Source organism: Peromyscus californicus, unplaced genomic scaffold, assembly GCF_007827085.1.
Source record: "Peromyscus californicus insignis strain IS unplaced genomic scaffold, ASM782708v3 Scaffold_5__1_contigs__length_169319896, whole genome shotgun sequence".
Lineage (NCBI taxonomy): Eukaryota > Metazoa > Chordata > Mammalia > Rodentia > Cricetidae > Peromyscus > Peromyscus californicus.
This window is the reverse complement of record NW_026294573.1, coordinates 90,639,638-90,667,609: the sequence shown is the minus strand read 5'-3', so window position 1 is coordinate 90,667,609 and position 27,972 is coordinate 90,639,638. Positions and strand designations below refer to the sequence as shown.

The following is a 27,972-nucleotide window of genomic DNA, read 5'->3' as shown; positions in this document are numbered from 1 at the left end:
TGCATTTACTGCTTTTTTTCCTGACTGCAGATGTAATATGACCAGTGCCTGTTGTCCTGACTTCCCAGCAACAACCTGAAGCGGTGAACCAAATACACTTTGCCCCTTATGATGCTTTCGTCAGGCCATTTCCATCATAGCAACAGGAGAGTAACTAAGACAGACCAGCTCTGGGATGGAGCCTTTGGGAAGGAACAGGTCAGATGAGGTTGTAGGGTAGGGCCCTCACGATAGTCTGAGCAGCCTTAAAAGAAAAGACCAAGATGGGTTCTCACTGACATTTAAGGATGCTGTGTGAAGGCTGCATTCTGCCGGCCAGGGGACAACCAGCCGGCTCTTCCTAACCTCTAGAAAGATGAGAAATCAGTGTCTACTGCTCAAGGCACCCAGCTTCGGTATTTTTGTTACAGCAGCCTTCTTCAAGTAAGACAACTATATATCCACTAAAGAGGCTAAGTTACATTTTAAAATGTTTTATTTATTTTTGTGCATGTGCATCTAAGTGCAAGTGCCTATGGGAGGCCAGAGTGGTCAGATCCCCTGGATCTGGAGTTGTAAGCCACCCAACATGAGTGCTGGGACTAGACCTTGGGCCAAGAGCAGCATGGGTGCGAGAAGAGGACATCAGAACCTGTGGAGATGAGTTAAAGGAGGTTGTGAGCCGCCTGATGTGTGTGCTGGGAACTGAATGGGGTCCTCTGGAAGGGAAGCAAGCGTCCTTAACCACCGAGCCACCTCTCCACCCCTATGAGAGGGGCATTTTAATAGCTAGATTTGGCTATCAACACCATTTGAATAGATTAATATGTAAGTAAGAATGGTGCAAAAACCACCTCTGGGGCCAACCGGGGTGAACACCACCCAGAAGTGTTTATAGTGAGAGTTTCATGTAAAGATGGCTGACCGAGGCTCCAGAGAGGAGCTACACAAGTCCTAGTTTAGATTCAGGTCCAAAGGACAACGCAGCTCCTCCCAGGGTCTAGTTCTTGTCTGTGGCATCCACATCCACCCAGCTGCCATCCAGAAATAGTCCTGTTGTTAGCTTCTCCCTCTGAGCGCCTGCCAGCTGTGGGGCAGACTGGCCATCACTCCTTCCTTACAAACAGGTACAAGCGATGCCAGCTTACCTCCATCCCTTCTGCTACTATCTATCTCTCTGGGGACCTTTGCTGCCAGTTCCCCACAGGCCCGTCCTATGCTTGTCTCTGGTTTGGAAGGCCTGGGTGAGCCAGGCTTTGGCTGTGGTCAGAAATGTAGACTGACTCTTGTAAGTTGGCGTAGAGGATGGAAAGAGACTGGTGTTTCCAGGGGAGGCTGCCAATTGTGCCTCCATAACCATCCCCCTATTCAACGGAACCAAATTTTAGGGCTGGCTCAGCCGTTTAGATGGCTCAGCAGTTAAGAGCACTTGCTGCTTTCAGAGGTCCCGAGTTTGGTTCCCAATACCATATTGGGTGGCTCACAACCCCTTCTAATCCCAGGAACCCGAGTTTGTAAGAAGTAAACTACTTAGCTCCAGCCACCTTTGCTTTGGTTTTTGGATATGTAAAAAACAAAAACAAAAACAAAAACAAAAAAACGTTATAAATCACATCTACAACGTGCCAGGGGCTTCATGGGCTTGGCAGGTCAGCAATGCCAAAATACCTAAGACGAGCCGGGCGGTGGTGGCGCACGCCTTTAATCCCAGCACTCGGGAGGCAGAGGCAGGCGGATCTCTGTGAGTTCGAGGCCAGCCTGGACTACAGAGTGAGTTCCAGGAAAGACGCAAAGCTACACGGAGAAACCCTGTCTCGAAAAACAAAACAAAACAAAAAAAAATACCTAAGACGAAATCAGTTTCTGTGGCACCCTGAAGGTAGGCTACATATTAAGACCACAGCAACAGAGACAATGGTGGCAGGATGCAGAAGCGTGGATGTCGCTCCTTCTCGCTTTTCACAAGGTCCCATGAAAGTGAGAGGAACTAAAGCCAGAGACAGGAAGGAGTCGCGCTTTGCTCTGGAGCTGGCTGTTGGTAGTCTGCCTGCACTTGGAGCTGATTAACTTCTCCAAACACTGCAAAGTGCCAATTCCTCTGTCCTCCCCAGTGCGGCCATCAATAGCAACGGCCTTGAAGTGGGAAGACACCAGACAAGGGCAGTAAGCAAGGTTTTCCAGTCAAAGTGTGGAAGCCTTGTAGCACAGCCTGTCAACCCGAGCTTTCAGGAGGCCACCAACTTCAAACGGAGGAGGCACAGCTAGAGGATCCGGGATGAGATCAGGACCAGATCTTTGGCTGTGAAAAATCTGAAAGCCCTGTTTTCCAGGACCCTGAGAGCAGCTGGATGAACCTCCAAGTCTTCCTCAAAAGTGGGCAAGTTAGAAAATCTGTGCTGGACCCAAGGCCACCATTTGGGAGTCTCATTCTGAATGTGACTGTGGAAGGGCAGGAATCCTTCCAGAGGGCAGTACTGGACTGTCAGGTTCTGTTCAAGGGACTGGCCACTGCCAGAGAGCTCTGCTCTTCCGTGTGGTGGTGGGGCTTGCTGACAATGTAGGACAGTGACTCCAGGCTGCCTGCTCACCCATAGCTTCAATGGCTGCTTCCCGTGTCGACTTCATTGCTCTGTACAAATGATGCGAGAAGAACTTACCATTCGTTTTCAAGTCATCGGGGCTTAAAAAAACAAACAAAAATCCACGCACATCTAAAGTAGACCGAGAAGCCTGAAAATCACTCCTAAGTAATTTTCTTTTAGTCATATGACATGATGACATTCAGTTTGTTGTTCTCAAGGGGAGACAAAGAGTGACCACATGGGGCCGAAGGGTTCACTGTCCCTCGAATTCTTTCTCACAAATAGATCACCTGAATTTTAGTTAGGCACACTGTTTTCTTTTTGACATGGTCTCACCCATCTCTGGCTGGCCTGGGACTCATTATGTAGACCAGGTTGGTATTGGATTCATGGAGATCTGCTTACCTCTGCCTCCTGAGTGCTGGGGATAAAGGCATGGGCCACCACACCCAGCCTTTCAAACACTTTCCTAACATTTATTTACTTTGTGTGTGAGTATTGGGGATGGGGGTCGGGGAGAGGGGATCAGGAAAACTTGCAGAGTTCTCTCCTTCCACTACAGTAGGACCTCGGGATTGAACTCAGGTCATCAGGCTTAATAGTATGCGCCTTTACTCACTGAGCCATCTCACTAGGGTCTCATGTATTGTAGTCCAAGGTGATCTTGAACTTGCTATGTAATGAAGGGACCTTGAACCCCTGGTCTTCCTGCTTCAGTTTCCTGGATTGAACCCAGGGCTTTGTGCATGCTATGCAAGCAGTCTATCAACTTGCACAGAACTCTATCAACTGAGCTACATCCCTAGCCCCAGCATGTGGTTTCTTGGCATTAAAACTACCCTCTTGAAGGGGATATGTCCCTAGGATTAGGGACATAGGTCTTGCTTTTCTCTTCCCCTTCCTGTTATGCTGTCCAGCTCCTGAATGTATCTGGACATCAAGGTAGACGCTGCATTCTGAGGATGGGAGAGCAAGTTAGGGGAACCTGGGACCCTGTATCACAGAACCATCCTGCAGGGTAGGGCTTTGTGCAAGCTATTGCTTTCACAGTAGTAGACACAATTCTGTAATAAAAATGGGCCACCCATTGTGAATGCTAAGGCCAAATACTGCATGAGAAATCATAACCAAAAAGGGGGGTAAGATGGATAGACAGCATTTGAGTTGATAAGGGCAGGGGCAGAAATCAGACATACAAATAAAAATGTTAACAGACAGTAATTGTGTTGCATAGCTTGAATGCTTTTATATTAATCAAACTCTTTTTCAGTAGAGTACCCGACAATAAGTCAGAATGAAAAACATTCCAAATTTACAGAAGAACGTATTGCTGATCGACTAAGACACTTTACAAAACATGGCTTAGCACAATCCTTTGGTTGCTCCAGTGATTTGAGAGCTACCCAGAGTGCGACACAGGTAGTATCAGTCTCGGAGGCTTGATTTCCCCAGGCTGAGGTCACAAGGGCTCTGCCATCTTCCTAGGTCTGCTCTAGGATGACAGGCAAGAACCAGGAGGGTGGCAATCTTTCTCTTAATAATTCCACAATGACAAGGGCTGAGACAACCTCTTAGGGACAAGTCACAGAAACGGGGTATGTTTCTCTAGGTCAGCTCTTCCGATCTGGTTAAGGTTAAACTGTTTCCCTGAATCACTTGTGAGCTCATCTAGTCCACCCCATCATCAGCCCCTTTCAACAAAAACACACAAACCAACAATTGAGGACTGAGGGTAAAGCATCTCGGTAAGCCTTAGGTCTGGACTATGTCCTGCCTCTTACAATGTTTCCCTGCTGATACTGCCTCTTTGTTGCCTTGAGAGGATGAAGAAGCTACTCACTGGCCCGAAATGAAAAAATTTTTAAGGATAGGGGGTGGGGGGTGGGGAAGACAGATCAACCAGGAACACAGCTGTGAGAATCTACACTAGTCTCAAAGCATCTTTAGGTAACAATGACCATGCGAGGAAACTAAAAATACTGCTACAAGGCTGAGATCCATCCACTCTGTATCCCTACCCCTAAATAAACTTCACTTAATATTTCTCACCACGTACAGGTTCTAGAGAGTGATGCCAGCAGGGGTCCCATCTGGATAAAGCCAGCACAGTGGGGTGTCTAATCTGACCTTCTGGAAGGTGCTAGAATGTAGGTTATAAATATCTTCTCCATTCACATCCAGCCAAATTTTCCAGGCAAAATATTTAGCCTGGTGCAGTTCTTAGGATAAAACACGGTTTCTTAAGAGCAACTGTGGGATGCAGGGAAATGGGGAGCTCAGAGCTTTGGTTTTTAATTGCTAATATCCACCCTGTTTACTTGGGTGTTCTGCTCCTTGAGGCCATTTTCTGGTCCCGCCCTTCCCAGGATTCCGTGGACTTTGTTTCTGGCAATGGCTGCTCCTCTGCTGTGTCTGAACTGTGGGCCCCCACACAATGGCAGAGAGGTGAGCTGCAGCCTTTTCAAGCTTCACAGAATATTATGTAAGTGTAACAGCAGCATTTTCATGACCACATTCAACAACTTGTTTCTAGAAAATAATAAACCAATCTCCAAGGACATTTAGAACTTGCAAGTGTTTTGCACACAGGGTGGTGATAAACATTTCTATCAAACCACGGTGGTTTGCTAAGCAGCCTGATACCCCTGAAAAGTACCCAGCATTCTCCGCTCCTCCTCTGTTTGGTGCTTTGCTGAGAGCGTTCTCAGAATCCAGGCTGAATCAGTCCTCTGTCTTCAGGGCTTTTTCCCTCTGGAACACTGTTCTGTGAAAACCCAGTGGGCTCCGCATTTCTGATGCATTTTTGGGCCAGCCACAGAGAAGTCAACTTTCCTAGGTCTTCAGCAGCATTGGTTTATATACTCCAGGCTGGAAATTAATTTCCATAGTATAATCTCATTCTGTCTTCAAGTTCTAAGTGTTGTTTCTCTTTACTTTATGCAGAAGGAAATAACAGGCACAGACCCTAGGTTCCTAGGCTAAGGGCTGCTTGGTATTGAGTAGTATGGAGAACCATTCCAGTTTCTCATTACACAGGGCACTGGGCATTGCACACTCCCACTCACATCATTGAGTAGTAAGATATGCGTGGGGAAAAGGCAGGCAGGAGGGAAGTAGATGGATATGCTGAACCTGCAGATAAAGAACGTTCAGAAACCTGGGCTCCTCTGCACAGGTCCTTACCCATCTTGCAACTAGGAAATGTATTAATTGGTTCAGTGCCTGCTAAGTATCAACGTAGCTTAATCTACTGACATGATACCATGGGAGTGTCCTTTTCCCACAAGTACCACTAAGGAACCTGCTGACATTCTTCTGGATACACAAAAACCGCTATTTAAAAATACCACCTTAAAGCATTCATGTAATTTATTTTTCCTTAAATAATAATTCGCTACAGTCCTGCCACAAATTAAAAAATCTTTACCATGGTATTCACAGAGCAGAATTCTTGAGGACAATCAAAATCCCAGAGTACTTAGAATAAATTAACATCAAATTGTGTTTATATTCAGATAGTCTGATTCTCTCCTCTGAAATGAAATGGAGACCATTGTAACTAAGGGTGAATGCACACATTTGTTCTTCTGTACAGAGACTCATTCTTTACATAAACTCAACAGTAATTTGAATCAAGTTAGGAATCCTGAGAAAGTCACCCATCACACACACACATGACACCTTCGAGAAGCAGTGTTTCTTATGGTCACTTACTAGAAGGTCTTTTCTCAGAAGGGTTCAAAATTTCTGGATGCCATTTGGATGCTGCCATCCTCCCCCCTGCCCCCCCTCCGCCCCCCCATCTCCAGGGAAGCCATCTTGTTTCAAGTGTGAGAGCTTTTGAAGTAGCAGCAATCCACATATTCAGTAATCGGCGATTCCAGTCATGGCGTCTGAGTGCACAGTAAGGGGTGAGCAGAGGCTCGCCTGCTTCTAAAGCTAAGACTCAGCATGAACACAGAGTCCAGTTCCCAGTCTCAGCTGAGAAGTCACCTGAACATACATTACGAAACTGGTTCAGGCACTGGGTGTGATCCTGAAGAAAGGAATTCGGGGGTAGGGGGAATGGGGTGCTTTGGAACACGAGCGCAGAAGGGGGTGGAGATGAGGCAGAGAAGGGAGGGAGGGGGGCAGAATAGACCCTGTTCATCCTCCGGCCTGAAGTCCCTTGGACCCTGCCCGTGGTACATTCATCTGAGTTTTCCCCTGGTGTCAGGAGTAATGGACACCAATTGCCAGGGAAGTTCAGCCCTTGGAGTCAGTCCCACACAGATCAACACACAAAACGCCTGAGCAACCACAAGTGGCCACGTTGTCTGGCTTCCGGCGGGAGAAGAGTCAACAGTATTGCTGGCGTCCCCCTCTCATTGCTCAGGGATGGCTGACAGGGGATGGTGATACCGAGGGAGAAGCACGGATCTCAACTGGAGATCCTCTGTCGCTTACTTCTCTGGGCCCAAAGAAATCATAGCGGCATGCATATCTACATCATCAGTTCCTATGTACAGGATACCTTTTCCACAGAAATTGAAATTTAAAGTGCCTGGGTTCAAATAAGCTCATTCCTTCCCACAGTGACCAGCATCTCTGGGGGCCTCCAGGGGGGGTGTGCGTCCCCTTCTTCAGGAAGTCGCCCTAGGGAAGGAGGAATGAATGCTTCACAGTTGTCCTAACTGGGATCCAGCCTCCGGACTAAGCCTTCTTCATACACTCGAAGAATCGCTTCACACACAAACTTGTATTGGCTCTGGAAGAGAAAGGACAGCTGTCACGTCCAGAGCCCCAAGAGTGTTGCCTCACACCATGCTTGAGAGTGTCTCTGGGGGCATTCATATTATATTTTCTCCCTGTGTGCCAACTCTGGGCCTCGTGATGGGGAAGAGTGAGGTGAACTCACCTCTTAACAGACTGGGGTGAGGGGCTGCCCTCAGAGAAGTGTGGGCGGAGGAAAGCAGTGTAGTATGCGAGTTAATCTCTCTCTCTCTCTGATTACTAAACACAGCTGCTGTGGTTCCTGTTGTCACGCCTTCCTTAGCATAATAGACTGTCCTCAAATTATGAGAACAACTAAATCCTTCCTCTCCTGCGGTTGTTAGGCCCTTGGCCACAGTCATGAGAAAAGTCACTAATGGAAGGACGGCACTGATGTGGAAGCCCTGACAAGAAAGGTCTGTTCTGAGCAGTGTACGTGTGGACCCCACTGTCCTGGCCTTGAATACCGGGGCATGTGCAAGGGCTGGGACTGGGTGATGAAGGATAGGGACACAGGCGGGCTGGGATTTGCATGCAGGACAAGGAATCTAGATTCTTTTTTTCTTAAGAGAGTTAGGGAAAGATGCTATTAGGTCCTTCAGTATCCATGGGGAATTAATTTTAGAACTCCCTATGGACATCCAAATCCTCAGTGCTCCAATCTTTTATATAAAATGATACAGTATTTGCTTATAGCCTCTGAGCACCCTCAACATAACAGCCTGTATACTTTTTTTTTTTTTTTTTTTGGTTTTTCGAGACAGGGTTTCTCTGTGTAGCTTTGCGCCTTTCCTGGAACTCACTTGGTAGTCCAGGCTGGCCTCGAACTCACAGAGATCCGCCTGGCTCTGCCTCCCGAGTGCTGGGATTAAAGGTGTGCGCCACCACCGCCCGGCAAGCCTGTATACTTTAAAAATCACCTTTTTGGCAGAATATAGTGGTACATCCATTGGGAGGTAGAGGCAGGTGGATCTCTGAGTTCTAGGCCAATGGTATACACAGTGAGTCTAAAACAACCTCCATTGCAAATACTACCAAAACCCCAAAGCAAAACAAAAATTACCTCTTGATATTTCTAATATCTAATACAGTGTGAATAGTTATACTGTATTTTGTGGGGAATAAAAATAATTTTTTTTTCCAAGACAGGGTTTCTCTGTGTAGCTTTGGAGCTTGTCCTGGAACTTGCTTTGTAGACCAGGCTGACCTTGAACTCACAGAGATCTGCCTGCCTCTGCCTCCTGAGTGCTGGAACTAAAGGCGTGAGCCACCACCACCCGGAACATTTTCCCCCTATCTTTTGATCTGTGACCACTTGAATCCATGGATGTAGAGCCACAGATAAAGAAGGTTGACAAAGTCTTGCTAAATTGTCCAGGTAGGCTTTAAGATTGTAATCCTCCTGCCTCAACATCTAGACTCTCTGGGATTAGTCTTGCACCACCAGGCCTGGCTGGGGGTGCTCTGTGATTTTAAATCAGCATTGATTTAGTCTTCCAAACTTCAAAACAGGGCAGACAATGACCTTAAGTAGATGATTTTTTTTTCTTTTCCTTAGTTATTCCTGGGGCAATGGGAGGACAGCTGGCCTTTCAGGAGGTCCCACTCAGATAACAAGCATCCGTACCTACTAAGTTATCTCTCTGGCCTGAGCTGGGTTTTTCTCAGCTGTAGTTCCCAGGTACAAACTAAGGACTCACATCACAATCTATTAGGGAAATCTTACAGCTTCTGTCCAGCTGCCTGTAACTGCTCTGAGCTGGTGAGAACACAGAGTTCCCGCTCCTTGCTTCACTAACTAAACCCTCTCACCCACCCTGGGGGTTTTGTCAGGAGGCTGCTTCCCTGACTTTGACAACTCATTCTTAAAAATTCTTCTAGGACATTCTTAGATTCCCCTGGAGCTTTGCCCATCATGGCTGAGATTACAAACCAAGTCAGTTCTACTCAACCCAAGCTTGGGTGTCTTCTATTTGGAAACTCTGTCTGGTGAATGAATGATCAAAGGCAGGATAGCTCCCATCTGCCAGATGGGGAAACTGAGGCCTACAGAGGGGTTTAGGGGCTACCCAGAGGTTGTCAGTGTGTGAGGAGGCCTGAATCATGCTCTTCCTTTTTTTAAAAAAAAAAGATTTATTATATATACAGTATTCTATCTGCATGTGTCCCTGCAGACCAGAAGAGGGTACCAGATCTCATTAGATGGTTGTGAGCCACCAAGTGGGTGCTGGGAATTGAACTCAGGACCTCTGCAAGAGCGGTCAGTGCTCTTACCCTCTGAGCCAACTCTCCAGCCTGAATCATGCTCTTTCTACATCAACCATACCCTGCTCTTCTTGCAGCTCAAAATGACAAGCAGATCATTTCTTCCTAAGGACACTTGTCATATCGGGCACCCTGGCTTGACAAGGTAGGAGACAGCCCATGGTGAGGGAACCCGAGTGACTTTGCTTTCTTCTGATGGGTAATGATGGGATGCAAGCAGGATGCTCTCGGGTTGAGTGGCAAATAGGTGGACAGAATGCATGTAGACGGGCCCGGGCTTTGTAGTCACTGTGCCTCTGACAAGCTGTGTGAGTCTAGGCACTGACTCAGTTCCCCTGAACTTCGTTCTATTCACAGTGCCACTGGCTATGGCTATGGCCGCTCCTGTGTGAGCTCAGGGAATGTCTGTCTTTTTGTTTTTGTTGTGTCGACAGGGTCTCAGTAAGCAGCCCTGACTGGCCTGGAATGCTTTATATAGACAAAGCTGGCCTCAGACTCAGAGACCCACCTGCCTCTGTCTTCTGGGTTGGGAGTAAAGGATGTGCCACTACACCTAGCCAACTTCTACCATTTTCTTCTCATTACTACCATTTTTTACTATTGAGTTTCTACTTACTGATGTCTGCACCATCATGGCGCGCTGGTCTCTCATTTTCCGGACGATATCCAGTGGGTAAACAGGCAGGTTCCTCTCAATTAAGCACATGGCTGTTTCCATAGTGACCAACACACCCGTTCGACCTATTCCAGCACTGGGGAGGAGAGAGAAACCATTTGTGCAAGGCTGAGCTGAGCCCCCTCATCAAGGCCTGCCCCAGGGCGAGCCCTGATGTTGGTTTCAGGAATAGAAAGTACATGTTCAGGTGTGATCGTAAGAAAAAGCCCATCCCCACAGGTCCTAAGGCTCGGACTTAAGAGGAAACCCATCCATGAAGCACAAAATCCACTCCTTCTCTGAGTTATGCCGGCCGTCAAGGTCAGAAACTTCAGAACAAGGAGGTGTGGTTGGGGTTTTCCTTTTCAACATCCAGGTGCACTTACATGTTTATGATTTCGTTACGTTTCAAGTGTTTAGAAACTGTTAGGAAATAAGCATAGTTTTACAGGCTCATGTTACTTTGTGGGATAATGGTGGGGTTGGTGTCTCCCTATTTCTCCTGGTCTTTCCCAAGGGGCAGAACCACTTCAAACAGAACGCCGTCAGGCTCAGTACCTGCAGTGAACTAGGGCAGGCTCACCGTCCACCCTCAGGGACCTCATGTACTTCACAAACTCCAAGAAGTCTGAGGAGTCATCAGGCACGCCGTGGTCAGGCCACGCAACGTACTGGAGATGGGTCACCGTGTGCTCTTCCCCGGTCTGTGGAAGAGGCGGCGTCAGGGAGTCAGCAGAGCAATGAGCCCGCCTTGGACAGCAGCCAGGGTGGCCTTCTCCTCAGTGTCCTCCTGTCCCTCTGTGCCCAGCTCAGCTACGGTCTCAGTCAATTCCCATTGAGCGCCCACTCTCCCAAAACACCTCTCTTGCCCCCGAGACACGGCTTTCTTGAGTTGTTTGCCTCCAGCTGTTCCTTTCATCTGCTCCTTGCATCCTGCCGTCAGGTCACCCACCCTGCCTCTGCATACATGCATACACACACTTCTGTCTGGTGTGGAGGCCTTCGTGCTCCCAACAGTCAGGGGCCCCTACTATCACGAGGCTGAACACACCTTCTATTGCTGACCTCTACCCTCAATACACACATACATTAAAGGAAGTTTACCATTTTAGCTAATTTTAGAGGTAAGGTTTACCGGCATTAAGCATGGTTAGAATGCGGGGCCACCATCACCGCTACCTCCTTCCAGAAATTCGTTTTTATCACCCAGTCGATATCCTCTGTAGCCGTTACACGAAACGTTACAGGACACTGGGCCTCCCCACCACCGTGCCCCTCAGAGCCCTGCTCACCTCAGTGTTTGTAACCAGCATTTCTCGGGACACATAAGCAATGGTGCAGTCCTCTGCCTGACACTGGATGTGAAAGATGCCGTGGTCCATGACGTCAGGGGGATCCGGCCAGTACTGGTGACATTTGGTCTGTGAGAAACCAGAGAATACAAGTCAGGCTTTTCTGCAGGGCATCGCCAGGGGCAGTCAACTGCATGGCATCCCGTCACATCTGCTCAAGGAGACGTGACAGGAGAGGAGAAACTCAGGTGAGACCCACTTGTGCCCAGGGCCTGAAGAAGGGAGTCAATTTACCCTCTAGGTTTGTTCACTGGGAGAGTAACAGGGCCTGGGTTTATAGGGTGGGTCAGCCTACCCGAAGCCAGTCAGCCCTGGCTGCAGCCTGGAGGGAGCCAACTTCCCCTCTATGGTTTGTTCACTGGGACAGCAGTAGGCCTGGGTTTAGGGGCCACCTACACTCTGCCCAGGCTGACCCAGGCTCCTCGGGCCTCTCTTCTGCTCTCAGCAGCCTCTCCCACATCAGCGCTCCTCAACTTCCACCCCACCTCACAGGAGCCTTGGGACACGGCAGTTATAATGAGCTCACTGGGTGTCAGATAGGGCCCTACTGGATGAATTTCCTCTCCACTTCTTGGCCATTTGACTTCCAAAAGCCCTTGCCCCCCTTGAGTCTCAGGTGTTCATACACTGACAGAGGCCGAGGAGGTGGCAGTGTGGAGTCGCTGTGGGTGAGGTCAACGGTGGTCACTAATACCATTGTTATGGGAGCTACAGTAACTGAATCAGGTTGGTCAGGCTCCTCCAAAGTCCCCATTTAAAAAACTTTCAAGCTGAGACAACTATCCTTTTTCATGTGAACAGTGCCTCCTACAACCTCAAATGCTTCTTTCACAGGAAATAGGGTCTGGGACCACTGAGGGTACAGACTTTGAACCTGCCCCTCTGAGGGTGGGGAATGACTCAGTGGGTAAAAGCACTTGCTGTGTAAGCCTGATGATGAGTTCAATCCCTGAATCCTCTGCAGAAAGAGCGTGCTGACTCCCATAAATGCTTATTTCCACATGTGTGCTCTAAGCATGTTGAGCACACATGTGTGCGCGCGCGCACACACGCACACACACACACACACACACACACACACACACACACACACACACGATCATAATAAAGAAAAGTTATAATGTATTTTTTTAAAGGTGGGTTGGGGAGATGGGCCAGAGGTTAAGAGAACTGACTATTTCTCCAGTGGACCAGGGTTCAATTCCCACTACCCACAATGGCAGCCCACAACCAACTGTAACTCCAGTCCCAGGTGATCTGAACCCTTCTTCTGGCCTCTATGGGCACCAGGCACCCACTGGTAGACAGGCATACATACAGGCAAAACATTCATATACATAAAATAAAATTAAAGCAATTAAAAACAAATAAGAAAGAAAATTCCCAAATGGAGCCAAGACTTCCTGTAGAGTAAAGGAGTAATCCAGTGCACTGTGCCCTCAGTGACCTACCATGGCCACAAAGCTGCTGTGACACAGTCTAGCATTCATCCTGCGGTTTGTCCCAGTGTCTCCCAACACGGCAGCTATGGCTTTCTAATATGACGACCATCCCATGTTCTAGTTCCCCTTCCAAAGCCTGCAGCCTCTTCCATAAGCCACTGTAGCTCCCATCCCTGGCTTCCACATCTAGTGCAAGCTTAGCTTGTTCATTGTTACTCTGCCAAACATTGACTCATTTAACAATAATAATTATATATTATTATTATTATTATAGATGTCTGAGTGGCCCAGCTAGCACAAGCCACCTTCTTGCGTCTCCCTCCTGAGAGCTCGCACTACAGGCATGCACCATCATGCACAGCTTAAAGAGAAAAAAGAAAATTCTTCCTCAAATCTAGACTGGTACCCATGTAAGTAAAAATGACATTTGTTTATAGCAGAAAAGGTGGTATAACCAACAGACACATGGGACTTGTTGGGAAACAGCTCTCCTAGCCTTCCTCTCAAATGTCACAGTGAATATCTGAAATTAAAGTATGCTGTGGGGGCTGGAGTAAAAGGTTTATTGAAACAGTTTGGATGATGAAGGAGTCACTCTCTGCCTCTCCAAGGTTGGAGCACTTGCTGTCAGCAGGACCAGGGGCAGAGCTGCCAGACAAAGACTGAACACCTGCCTGTCTGTCCATCTGAACCTATGTATACAGGAGAAGAAAAGTGCTCCATGGGCTCCCCAGGGTCCTGCCCTGGGATAGCCAGGGTAAGATCCCCTCCAAAGTGAAACACTCCTGTGTAAGGCAGAGTTACACAGACCTGCATTCCCTAGGATCTTTATCCACAGGGAATGTGCAGGGAACTGGACTCATTTTAGTTCTAGCTGGATCTGGACGCACTGGGGGTGCAGTACAAGAATCAGAAGTCTATGAAGGGCCTTGCTCTCCATCCTGTTAATATGCTCTAGAATGCAGTGTGCATCTTGCAAGCCTGTCTCTCATGCCTGCTGGGGGAGGGGTACAGAAGGCCTACATCTTCGGAATAGTATCTGCTGAGTCCCAGGGGTTGCTTTTATGGACATTGCTTATATTGGCCTCAAGACCACTCCCTGAGGTAGGGATGGTGACTCTGATGATTCACCGCATGTCAGGTCACAAGAACTATGGGACAGAGCCCGAATTTCATTCCAGGCTGATGCCTTTTGAAGGGACAAGTAAGTACACATCAACAAGGCTGTGAGGACAAGAGGAAAAAGGGGCCTGCCACCACAGAGAAGCAGGCCGTGGAAGGACAATGGCCAGTGCAGCTGGCTGGGAGGCCACAGCTACTGGCAGATGTTGTCAGAAGGACTTGGTACTGTCTCCACGAGGCACTGAGGGCTGATGAGACTGCTCTTGTTTTCTGGTCCTAGCCACCCAGTAACTCTGAGAAGAGGATTCGGGAAGGAAAGGTGACCGTGAAATGGCTTTGGAAAGGAAGTGCTTTAGGGGACCAGAGGAACATGCTGAAGGCTGGGTTCCTGGCAGAGGAAGAATGTCTCAGGAAGATGGGCCAGATGGGGTTTGTGGGAGAGCGGTGGGTCCAATTAAGAAGGCTGTATCATCAGCTCTTGATTCCTTGCTCACTTAGTCAGTCAACAAGCGTCCTTGGGGGAGGGTGTGATGAATCAGCGATGCTGTGGCATTATGCTCTGGGTGCTCGCCAATCCAGTCAGAGTTAACGCAGGTAGAAAGGACAGGCCCAGGTGGGGGCAGGTCAGGCAGAAGTGACGGATGTCCTGGACAGAGCGGTCAGGGAGCTCAGGACTAAAAGTCTACAATGGATGAGGCAAGGACGGATCATTTAGGCCAAAGGAAGAGGAGGCAGAACGCAAAGGGTCACCTGGGCACCTGGGGGACAGCAGACCACTCAGGAGAGTGGCACCAAGGGCCCCAGCTGGTCTGGAGACAGGCAACATTTCGCTCTGTGCATTTAGGAACCACTACAGAGGATGCTGGCCCAGACCCGCAGGCAAGGCCCAGCTGAAGGGAAAGTGGACGGACAAAGTGGGAATCACATAGGTGCCAGGGACATTAAACAACGGTGAGTGGACGAAGAGATGAGATGGGGGAGCCGAGACCTGCTTCAGATGGCTGTGTGGGTGGCCAAGTTAGGTAGACTGTGCCTCTGGCTCAGATGGTACACTCAGGGGGATGGGCTCCATATGTGTCCATGTGAGGGGCTGGTTGGTGGCTTTGGCATCATCTTACATAGCTGTTCAAGCAGAGAGTAAGCAGTTGGCCTGGGTGGTCACGAGATGGAAGGTATGTGAGACCACCCGAGGGCATCCAGAGAATAACCAGACTCAGAAATCAGTTCCATGGGGAGGGAGCCATCCAACCTCCACACGTACTTTATCAAGCACAGACAGGGGACAAGGGAGTTGCAAGGGAGGTCTGGGTCACCCCAAACCTCTTCCTGTCAACCTCACGATAGTCATGGGCTCCGCTCTACTCGGGGCAAACCCACTGTCTCTGGTCCAGGGAGACAATGGGAGACTGTGGCTTAGCTCCCTAGAAATTCATTCTCCATACACAGACCCACTCGAGGGACAGGCACTGTCCTTTGTGGTGATGTGGAAATGGGAACCTTACAGTCCTGTTCAAAGTCTGTGCTTTAAGTGACTAGTGGGACAGGAAAGAAGATGAGTCACATGATTCATATGCATATATAAAATACAGCCACCACCAACCCCCAAGGGGAAAAAAAAAAACATCTGATGGAAGGCAAGGGAGATTGGCCGCCCCAAGCCTCGACAGAGAACCTATCCAGAACCACCTCCACAGACGTGAAGAAGGACAGGGGTCAGTGACCCTGCAGGCTGCAAGCTTTCTGCGCACAGGTGATGAGGGACGCTGCAGGTGGCCCCCTGAACACAGGGACTGACAGACAGCAGGGGCAGCACAGGAAGGGCATGGACTCTAGTCCACACCTGCTGGGAGACCCACTTTCCCACAGGCACGACGTCGGGAGAAAGTTCATCTTCCAGCAGAAGAGGGGCAAAGCCATTCATTCACCTGGAATGACTGGGAAGAGAGGGCGGTCGCCGGGGCCTGGAGGACAAAGGGTGCAGGTCACCCGAGAGTCTGTAACAGGAGAGGGAAGCAGGCACCTCGGATTTCGAAAGAACAGGTTTCTAACTATTGATGAACAACAAAGTAAGCTGCCAAGGCCAGCTGAAGGGTTGGGCAGGCCTCCCGGGACTCTCTAACCCATGGAAGCAGGGTGGCGAGCTACACTATGGAAAGGCTGGGGAACAAAGAAACACACTGGGTCCCAAGAGGACCTAAGAGGACAGGAAAGGCCGGCTGCAGCCTGGAGCTGGAGGGGCAGGCCCTGGAAGAGCAAGCGGGCAGATGGATGAGGGTGAGGTTTCTCGGATCACAGAAAGGACCTCAGAGGACAGGAAAGGCCGGCTGCAGCCTGGAGCTGCAGGGGCAGGCCCTGGAAGAGCGAGCGGATGGATGGATGGATGAGGGTGAGGTTTCTTGGATCACAGAAAGGACCTTTTTTTCCACCCTGAGCTGGAACAAGCAGATGGAGGGAAGGAGGGGCTGCCACCTGAGCTGGTCATCTGTCACCTGCCATTCCTTCAGGGGCTCCCTGTTCTGAGGAGAAGAATGACTTCTAGCTGGGAAGGCGAGAGTGGACTTTCAAACAGCAAGAAGCCTGACCCCAGCGAGCCAGTGCTGAGTCACCGGGCGGACTCAGGTGTCAGCTCTGAGGAACTACATCATGAATTCAAAGACCTCAGGGAACAGTGGAGTGTCAGCTCCACAAATCGCTCCTGAGGAAACGTGGAGTCTGGGCACCCAAAGTTACAGAATATAAGGCCAACTAAAGGCAGGCAGAACACAAAATATCTGCTATTGATAACACACCAGAATTTGAGGCTGCCAGGAATGCAGGCAGATTCTTTTTTTATTTTTATTTTTCCTCTGAGACAGGGTTTCTCTGTGTCCTAGCTGTCCTGGAATTCACTCTGTAGACCAGGCTGGCCTCGAACTCACAGAGATCCACCTGCCTCTGCCTCCCAAGTACTGGGATTAAAGGCATGAACTATCACTGCCCAGCTATGGAGGCAGATTCTTGTTCATGGGAGTCAAGTGACTCACTGTGCCTCCAAGAAAGCCTCAACCTGGGTCTAGGACCCCTCGAACATTCTATCCCTAACACTGTAGCCCTATTTTCACAACACATAGAAAATGAGGTGAGTATTGCTTGCCTTAGATAGAGGGCTTGGGGGAGAAGAACACTTGGACTTTAATATCAGTGTTTTTTATATTTGTTTCGCTTGTTTGTTTGTTTGTTTTGAGACAAGGTCTCAATGTAGCCAAGGTTGGCCTTGAGCTTGTGTAGCAGGGGGTGGCCTTGTACTTCTGCCTCTTGATTGCTGGATTCCAGGTGTTTGCTACCATGCTTGGCTCTGTTTAACACTTTTTCAAATTTTTACACAGACTTTTACTTGGCTAATGATACAGGATTTATATTTAAGAAACATATTTGAAAGGTTAAGAAAGCAAAACAAAAATAAGTTTGTTTAAAGAAAGTATAACCACAAACAAATACAGTGCAATTCTGGTAATAGTCATCAAGGTAAATTCAAACAAATATTATTGATACTGCTGGTTAACATGTGTATAGCATTAACTGTGATCATAGCACATGGGAGGGCTGAGACAGGAGGAATACCACCAGCTTGCTATATAGAGAGTAAAATCTATTCCCCCCAAATAAAACAAAAGCCACAAAAATAACAACAACAACAAAATGACCATGTCCCAAGCACTCTTTGAAGAGGCTTCATACAGCAACTAGCTTAGTTCCCCTCCAGCCCCACAAAATGGGTGCTGCTTTGCATGATTCCTTAATCACACAGGCAGGAAGCGAGAACAGGAACTGACCCTGTCTGGCCTGGGGGTCGGCTTTCTTACCCAATATGCCACATAACCAGACAGATGCAGGCACTTCGGGAAAACACAGGGACCGCACTTGAGCTAGCTTAAGGAGCTGGGAGTCTTTAAGTTCAAAAAAGGGCCAAGTTACTCCATCTCTTATTAAAACAAAAACAGACAAGAATGAGGCTCTCAGACAGAGAAATGAGATGAACCACAGAGCAAGGTGATTTCAGTTGAGCTGCAGCCTCTCACAGTAACGGGGCGCGCAAGATGGGAAAACGGGTAACAGCAGAGCTAGCAGGATTAGCAGCTGCTCCAACAGTGTGTCCGTAGTGCCTCTGAGGAACAGCCTTCAGGAAGAAGTTCCTATCTCCAGGAGGACTTCCCACGTTTTTATTCTGATATATGGGATGAGAGAGATTCTAATTGATTCGAGAGTGACTCAATGGTCGGAGTCAAGGGTAAGACAGAGACGTAAGGCAGCTAAATGAGCTAAATCCAAATGATGATGACGACGTCTGCTGGACACTGGAAACACACAGTCCTCTGAGCTCTTTATATATACTGTCCAGTCTTCCCCAGTCCCGCAAGGTGGGGGGCACTATTACTGTCTCCAGTGCACATGGAGGAAAGCCAAGGTCAGACAGGCGAATGACTTAATCAGGAGGAACTGTTTTCAGCCCAGCCTAGTGCTGGACAGAGATGCCAAGAGTCAAGGGCAAGCATATCAGAGGGAAGAGACGTTGCCTTTGCAGACTACAATCTCACTGTGTGAGGTGAGACACTGATTCCATGTGGGCAGAGCCACGGGCAGCACAGTGGTTCTGGGGCAGGCGGGGTAAGGAGAGAAGTACCGCTTCCTAGCCTGTCTTTCTAAAAACTATTTGTAGATTTAGTATCTTATGTGTATGAGTGTTTGGCCTCCATGCCCCATGGTCTACGCACCATGTAGGTGCTAGTGTCTGTGGAGATCAGAAGAGGGTGTTAGAACCCCTGGAACTGGAGTTACAGGTGGTTGTGAGCTGCCATGTGAATGCTGGGAATTGAACCCAGGACCTCTGGAGGAGCCAGTGCTCTTAACCATGGAGCCATCTCCCCAGCCCTTCTAACTTGTTTTAATGGATCCACCTGAGGAAGTGGGCAAGAGGAGGCTGAGTTCCTTCTCATCCCTGCAGGTGTCCATTTGGAGATGGATAGGTCACTAGGAGACCCTTCCCAGCCCCGAGACTCAGGTTCCACACAGCACAATCCCCACACATTTGAACTGGAAGTCACGCCACTTACCCGCCCTCGCTCAGTGAGAGTGGTCAGCATGACGACAAGAGACAGCTTCTGATCCCAGACAACCTGCCAAAACTGTGCACAGGTGTGTGGCAGGGGCCCCTGAGTGGCAATGTACTTGTTTACAAGGTTAGCAGCAGGAATCTCCATCTATGGGGAGAAAGGTAAGGCATCATCGACGGTCAGCTGCACAAGCTGGGCAGGATTCTCCACTGTACACTTTTCTAATAGCTGGCTGCATCATACCAGGAAAGGGGCTTATCCACGCCCAGCAAGAGAAGAAACAACAGCCGTGGCACAAAGCCCTCTCCAGTTCTGACAGTAACATGAATGGAGTAGTGGAAAGGCTGATTAAAGCAGTTCTCACAGGGGCGGTCCCCGCAAGGTCATGGTTGAGCCCCCGGTGGCCCCAGGGGCCAAGTCTGCCATCTGGCTACCTAACAGTGGTTTTCAATGTGGTCCACTACAGAAAAAGTTTGCAGACTCTGGCGATAATGGAGAAATTTATGTTCAGGTAAGTTGCCCATGATGAGTGGGTCCTCATGATAGGAAAACTTTTTCCTTTTTTCTCTTTTGGGAGATACACACACATACACACACACACACACACACACACACACACACACACACACACACACACACACACACACACACAGAGGTAGATTTTTACTTGTAGGCAGGGTGACACTAATAACTGGTGGGCAAAACACATAAAGTTACAAACATACCACTGGTAGAAATAAACACAGAAACGGTACATGTGCAGGTGGATGACGGAATTAGAATGTGTTTGGATCCATCTCTCAAAGTTTCGTGGCTTTTTATGTTACTCGGCGAACCTGACTTTGCTCCCTTGTAAAGTGAGACCACTCACTTTCTCACAAAGCCACTGTACTAGAATGATGGAGCGAATGGGAGTGTGTTTTGTCATGGGCAAAGTCCCCCATGCTGTCCCCACTCTCATTACTAGATCAATGCGCTCTTTTTTTATTGCCCAGATTCCCAGCTTACGTTCACATAACTCGCGTTAATATAATCTTCATTTCCCTGCAATAATACCCGGGTGGTGTCATCTGCCGGAGAGAGAAAAATTTACCCATTATTCTGAGTGTTATTTTTATCATCCCACGTAAACAAGGGTTCAGCTCCCAGCCCCACCTGCAGCTCTTGCCTCATTAGCATAAATACTATTCCCCAACTGTTCTCAGTCTGAGATGGCTGCAATAAAGCCGGTGGTGTTTACAGACACACTGAAAGCCCGTCCAGAATCCCAGACAATCTGTTTTAAAAGGGAAGCATTATCTCATGTGGGGGGAAGGAGGCATCGGGCCGGATACTCACAAGGCAACACATCTTTGTATCGGTTTTTATCCAAATTCTGAGGCATCTTTGCAAATGTGACGGCTAAGCCTGGCTTCTTTCTGTAGAGTTGCTATCAGACAAATAAAGAAATTAAAAAAACAACAATATCAAGTCCCACAAAACCCCATTGCTATGAAAAAAATCTGAAAGCATATCCTAATGGCAAGGGTCTTCATTTGAGAACCCCCAATTTTTTTTTTTTTTTTTTTGTGTGTGTGTATGTGTGTGTGTGTTTTGTTTTGTTTTCAAGACAGGGTTTCTCTGTGTATTCTTGGCTGTCCTGGAACTCGCTCTGTAGACCAAGCTGGCCTCGAATTCAGAGACCTGCCTGTCTCTGCCACCTGAGTGCTGGGACTAAAGGTGTGTGCCACCACTGCCTGGTGAGACCTCCCAATCTTAACATTTCAAAACCTCAATAAGAAATCCTATCTTGGTAGAACAAACCAACTAAAGCTTTATATATATCGAGATTTGAGGATGTGTAGGGGAAAGAAGGTAGGCAGAGGTTGAGTCACAGACAATGGATCCAGGTAAAACCTTATTTAACAGCAATTGCTTGGCAGGTGTGGGGGATGGAGAGGAGGAATTCTGACTCATCTAAATTAGTTTAAAACCACATTTTCCTCCAGTTCAATGAAATGAAACATATTCTTTGCTTAAGAGCAAGACTACTTCATTCACCATTTCGGGAATACATCTCACAGCAGAACAGTGATCCTGATACAGTAACTTCATTTAAAGAGACAGTTCTTCACGAATACAATTACCACTAGAAATGAAAAATAAAGCATTCTCTGCGCAGACTGGACGGACAGGTAATGTGATACTGACATGATTCTCACCGCCAGTGTGGAAGTATTAGGACTTTTGTACGTGGCAGTCAGAAGTAATTACTCAGCACAAGATCCTATGTAAGAGGACAGACTCAGGTCTGAAGGAAGCTGGCCACGCTTCCCTTATCATTTCTATATAGCTGTTTCCACAACTGTCACCAAGACCTTTCCACAAATGCTTCTTAGTAACTCTCCGGGAACTTAGGCCATTTTTTTTCCCCTTCTCCACGATGATGGAAAAGGTATTTTTTTTTTCTTACTGCAAATTTGGAAATTCAGACTGGTACTAAGTTAAAATAAAAATAAAAGCAAACAAAAAAACCAAACTACTTGTAATGTTAGAACTCTGAGGTGGTCTTTTCATACATTTTCTCAAGCTTATTATCTTCTGTATCTACATGTATGCAAACATACATAAGTCTGTGTGTAAACAAACACAATGCATGTATATACCGCCCCCTCATAAATATTTCTTATGTTGGAGTGTTTTGCCTGTGTGTGTATTTGTGCACCATGTGTCTGGTGTCCATATAAACTAGAGGAGGAGCCAGCAGGGGTGGCAGAGGTAGGCAGATCTCTGTGAGTTCAAGGTTAGCCTGGTCTACAAAGTGAGTTCCAGGATAGCCAGGGCTACACAGAGAAACTATCTCGAGAAAAACAAAAACAAACAAACAAACAAAAAACCCCAAAACTAGAGGAGTGCCTAAGATTCCCTGGAACTGGAGTTACAGACAATTTTGAGCCTCAACACAGGTATTAGGTATGAATCTGGGTCCTCTGGAAGAGCAGAAAGTGCTCTTAACCACCCAGCTATCTCTCTAGCCCCAATATTACCTTCTTAACATTAAAAAATGAGAATGAAGTACATGCTGGTATTTTTCATGTTAGAGTCAATGGAAATAAAGTATCTTAAAGTACTAAGTATTTGTGATAGTTAATTTTTTGGGTTTTGTTCTGTTTTTCAAGACAGGATTTCTCTGTGTAGCCCTGGCTGTCCTGGAACTCTGTAGACCAGGCTGGCCTCGAACTCACAGAGATCCGCCTGCCTCTGCCTCCTGAGTGTTGGGATTAAAGGTGAGTACCATCACTGCCCAGTTGTGATAGTTAATCAGGGAGTGTGGGTGGCACCATCCCCTAGGACCAGGAAGGAATGGAATGCAAGAAGGAGGTTGCCTGTGACAGACATCTCCTCTCTGCCTTCTGGTTGCTGAGAGGCGAGCAGCTCTGCTTCACATGCCCTGCACAGTGATGCTCTGCTTCAAAAACAGGTCCATGGAGCTAGGCAACCACCGGCCATGACTTCCAAAACCACGAGCCCAAACAATTCTTTCCTCCCTTTCAGCTATTTCTCTTGGACATTAGACACAACAGCAAAAAGCTAACACAATATTCCTCAGAAAAAGCTTCAATATCAATTTTCGTTAACCCCGTGTTTTACAAATCTCTAACCAGACAAGTCCTATGATGCATGCACTTCTTTAATTACGACCAGTCAAATATTTCTCAAGCTAATTTAAACCAAAAGATCTCAGCATCTCATAGCCAGCGAGCGCTCTAGGAAACACTGCTGCAGTTCTGAAGCCTATTTCATCCTTGTTGTTACACAGTATCTGTTTCCTATATTGCAAGACATTCTCTACTCCAATGATTTTTTAATGGCTCAATAATCTAATTATTATAATTTATCTTAATTTTTAGTCTACTTTGTTGTTAGCTCATTGTGCATTCTTCTTACTCTGATAAGTATCTCAGAACAGAATTACAGCTTCTGAGCATATTTTCCAGGACTCTGAAATGTATTGCCCTGTAGGAATGGAGATTGGTCAGTTTATCAAGCTGTAGCCAACATCCTTAATTAAGATTGCTTTGCATTTTTGAATGGGGAGGCTGAACACCCACTCCCAGCCATATTTCTGTGCATTGTATTGTTTTATAAACTGGCATCTGTTAGGTCTGTTTCTCTCATTAGGCAAACTGCATAGAACCTACCAGAAGAGAGTTAACATGGAGATAAGGGGTCATAAGAATGGTACTGTATCTGTATCTTATACATCTACTGACATTTTGAATTCACCAACTCTCCAAGAACTCAACTACCTATGACCTCGACAGTTTCAGCACCTAACAGTCTAAAGGTAGCTGCTGAACCCACTCTAAAATAGGCTTTTACAGACTGTGAGTGCATTCCAGGAATGAACTTGTGATTTATTGGAGGTTCTGGCCAGATGCTGACAGAAAGAGAGTACAGAAGCCAGTCACATTTATCTAGATACCATTTTTCTTCTAACTGATTAACTATAAAGTAAAAACTAACTGGTAAAATCCAGTTAACTGAATACGAGCAGGTACCTCTAGCCTATAGGTAAGAAGATAGATATATTTTCAAGTAACAGAAATGTAAATGCAATCAATCTGCGTTCTGGCAGACAACCATAGACCCAGCTTAAGGTGTTATTTATCATAAGATTTTACACATGTCTCAGTGGGAATGACCTGTTGATAGCATTATAAGGCACAAAGTAACTTTTTAAAAATTACCTGAATGTAGCTGTGGTGGTTTGAGTATAAGAATGGTCCCCATAAGTTCATATATTTGAATATGTGGTCCCCAGTTAGTGGAACTATTTGGGAGGGATTAGGAGGTGTGGTTTTTTTGGAGAAGGTGTGTCACTGGAGGTAGGCTTTAAGGTTTCAAAAGACATTCCCAGTGCCTCTCTGTCTTGAGGTTGTGTTTCAAAATGTGAGCTCTCAGCTACTGCTCCAGGGCCATGCCTGCCTGCTGTCATGCCCCCGACCATGGTGATCATGAATTCTAACCCTCTGAAACTGTTAGCCCCAAATAAAGAAGACCTGGGATCCCTCCCACTACACAGCTCTGTGAGCTCTGGCTGGTTCTATCTCTTTTCTCCCTCCTAAGCTCCCACTATGAATCTATAATAAACCTCTAAAATCAACACACACACAGAAAAGGAGAACAGCAGAAAACCTATTTATATGATTAAAAAAATCACAAAAGTTCCCGAGAAGGAGAGTAAATGAATACAAATGGAGTCTGGTTTGGCCTTTGGGAGGCCTGGCAACACTCTCAAGTCTGCATGCATTTTGCAAAAGGCTGAGGCTGGCCAGGATGGAAGCAGTTCGCTGGGAGTGGGATCCCAACACAGTCTCAGCAGGGGCAGGAGCAGGTGTTAAGCACTCACTTTTCCACTTTTCTCAGGACCCTAGGGTGGCTGTGAAGACCCTGCTGTGAGCCAGGTCAGAGACACGGGGGAGTGAGTTAGGTCTCCGTGGTGGTGGTCGCAATTAGAGAGGAGGCATTTAAAAGAACAATGGACTAGAAAAATATACTTTGCTTTGATTATTCCAGGGCACAGTCCCCCGACTTCTGTCCTAGAATCAGGGGGCCTGAGAGGCAGGGTCCCTAGGGAAGGGGAATAAAACTGCATACTGTTTCGATAAACTATGAATATTTAGGTCCTACAGTGCCCCACCCTCAGCGTACCAGAGTGTGGTCCAAGCTCTGGAGGTGAGGAGAAATGATGGGGATGTTGGCTGAAAGAAGATGCTAAGGAGCAGAGGGATCTACGTGACGATCACATGTCCAGCTCTGGCCTTCCCTAGCACATACAGGCAGCTGGACAGACAGGGCTTTGCACCAGCTTCCTGGCATCAGGAAGACAACGTACTCTTCTCATTCAGCCAGGGCGTTATGATTGGGTCACTGCCCTTCCAATGAGGCCTTCAGTCATGCAACAGGCTCCAGTCAGAGGCCACGGCCAGGGCCAGCAGAGCAAATGAGAGCCACCACCAGCAGGGGCAGAGAAGGCTTCGAACCTCAGGGTGGGGGAGGGCAGGTGACACGGGACAGGGAAAGGTAAGGTGGGGAGAGGAGATGAGGCGACCCTGGCTAAGGAGAGGGCAAAGTGCAGCTAGCGTCTGTGTCAGAGGTGACTTTAAAGGTACCTGCTGTCTACACCCCACAGCCACCACTCAACTGTCCCCCTCCATGAAGGCAGGGATCGTGTTCCATTAACCAGACAGAGCTGAAGGTCAGCACTGTGGCTGCCACACAGTAGGTGCTCAGTAAAAACACTGCAGGGTTGGGAGCTGCTGTTTTACAAAAGAGCAGAGCTAGTGCCCAGCTTGGGGTCCTGGGCCACAATCCTCGTGACCGGGAGGCTCAGGCCTGGGTTACACAGTGGACTCAAGAACGGACTGGAACACTTAATGAGATCCCTTCTCCAAGAACAATTGAACAGGGCCTGGAGAGATGGCTCCGTGGTTAAGAGTACTTGCTGCTCTTGCAGAGGACCTGGGGTCCATTCCCAGCTCACCACCACTTGTAACTCTAGTTCCAGGGAACCTGACTCCCCACTTCGGACCTCCACAAGCACCAGGCATGTACGTGGTGCAGACACACATACAGACAAAACACTCAAAACCAAAGTCACTCTAAAAGAAAGAAAGAATGAACGAATGAACAAACAAACAAACAAACGGGCTGGGGACGAAGTTGAGCCGCAGAGCACTTGTGTAGCTCTCACAGAGCCCTGGGTTTAATTCTTAGTACAGAAACAAAAACAAAAACAAAAGGTGGAAGCCACATGACTGAAGCATGACAAGTCAGGCTTTCTTAGACATGGTGCCATATAATTAAGCCAAAGAGAGCCTAGTCTCAGAATGGCGCCAAGATGTGGTTCTCCTGGCACTATCTGGTGGAAGCATTAGCAGTTTACCCTTCCTGGGAGACACTGGAGATGTCCCTCTTCCTCTATAAATGTTTTGCACACTCATCTTTGCAGGCTTTATTCCTTTCTTTCTTTCATTCTTCCTTCCTTCCTTCCTCCCTCCCTCCCTTCCTTTCTTTCTTTTTGAGACAGGGTCTCTGTAAGGATTATGTCCTTAATTATGTCACCAGCCTGCCACGGGCATCCCAGCCTAAAAAGCGGGCGTGCCCTCTCTTTTTCTGCACTCTCTCCTTCCATACTCTCCCCCCCTCCGCGCGGTGTCTCTCGCTCTCCCTTTTTTTCTCTCTCTCTCCCAATAAAGCTCTAGAAAGGTAACCATGGTTCGTGATTCTTCTGCCACTGCAGCATCCAGTAGTCGGCATGGCCGCTGTGGGCAGTGGCCAGCCACGAGTGCTGCCACTTAACCAACAGTCTCACCATGAAGCCCTGGCTGGCCTGGAACTCATGGAGATCCACCTGTCTCTACCTCCTGAGTGATGGAATTAAATGTGTGCCACCATGCCCTTTACTTTTCCTTTCTTTTGTTTTTTCTTTCTTTCTTTTTTTGGGGGGAGGGGGTTGAAATAGAGTTTCTACATAGCTCTGGCTCTTCTGGAACTAGCTCTGCAGACCAGGCTGGCCTCAAACTCAGAGATCCATCTGTCTCTGTCTCCCGAGTGCTGGGATTAAAGGAGTGTATCACCACCACCCAGCTCACTTTTTTTCCTTTCTTAAAGAAAGGCAAAAACTGGGCCAGTGAGATGGCTCAGTGCATAAAGGTGCTTGCCATCAAATCTGGTGACCTGAGTTCAATCCCCGCAAATACACAGAAAGATGGGAGTAAAGGCTGATTCCACAAAACTGTCCCCTGGTCCCCTGGTCACCACAGGTGCATTGTGGCATGCATGTGTGCTCGCACTCACATGCACAACAATAATACATTTTTTAAAAGAAAAATAATTTTTTTTGGTTTTCTTTTTGAAGTAGGGTCCTACTCCATAGCCTAAGGTTGACTCTGAACTCACGGCAATCCCCTGGCCTCAGCTTGCTGAGGCCTGAGATTATAGGTAATGAGGTATGTAACTTCGGTTGGCCTAGACTTCTCCATCCTCCTGCTTCAGCTTCCTGATATAGGTGTGTGTCACCCAATCTGACAGAAAGGAATTCTTTTCAATGCTCTCTTTCCAGGGGTCAGATCTAATCTGGAAGGCGCAACTGTCCTTGCTAATTGCAACATGTACTGATCTCAATCTCTGAGGAAGTGTTGCTGAGCTACCTCCACCCTTCCAGATACAAATTCTGCAATTATCACAGGAGCCAGGGAGTCACATGTTTTGACCCTAATGGTAGTTCCCTGAGTGGCAATGTAGGCGTCAACTAAGAAACAGGTCAGACACAGATGATTTTTTCTGTGTTGTTAAAGATGGGCTGAAGTAAGGTAATGGGCAAAGTTAGGTGGGGTGGAAAAGACCCTCAGAGGTCTCTTGTGGATACTGTTCTCTATCTATCCACCTATCTATCCATCCATCCATTCACCCATCTAACTATCCATCCACCCACCCATCTAATGATCCACCCATTTATCAGTCCATCTGTCAATCCATCAACTCACTTACCCATCCACCCACCCATCTATCATCCGTTTATCCAGGGAAGAGGTTACTGCCTTGCAAGGCTCATTTTATATCAACTGAACTCCACAAGTCTCCAAGGAGGCAGGAACTAACAGTAGGCCAGAAAGAAGCAGAATGGGAAAGAGTTGAGTCATACCCAGTAAGTGTGAGCTCCAGACGATGATTGGAGGTTTTTTTTGT

The 27,972-nt window shown here is 47.6% G+C and overlaps 1 protein-coding gene across 4 annotated transcripts in view; it reads right to left on the bottom strand.

Moving 5' to 3' along the window:
• Nucleotides 1-3,782: 3,782 nt before the first annotated feature.
• Nucleotides 3,783-27,972, bottom strand: part of Ptpn3 (protein tyrosine phosphatase non-receptor type 3) — a 124,452-nt gene continuing 100,262 nt past the window's right edge. For all 4 annotated transcript variants that reach the window (XM_052716488.1, XM_052716487.1, XM_052716486.1 and 1 more), the window contains 7 exons: nt 20,578-20,668; nt 20,248-20,309; nt 19,240-19,386; nt 11,526-11,654; nt 10,792-10,937; nt 10,195-10,330; nt 3,783-7,308 (listed from right to left, as the gene is read on the bottom strand). In XM_052716488.1, coding sequence (XP_052572448.1) covers nt 7,231-7,308; nt 10,195-10,330; nt 10,792-10,937; nt 11,526-11,654; nt 19,240-19,386; nt 20,248-20,309; nt 20,578-20,668 — 789 coding nt within the window. In that variant the 3' untranslated portion in view covers nt 3,783-7,230. The remainder of the gene's footprint in view (nt 7,309-10,194; nt 10,331-10,791; nt 10,938-11,525; nt 11,655-19,239; nt 19,387-20,247; nt 20,310-20,577; nt 20,669-27,972) is intronic.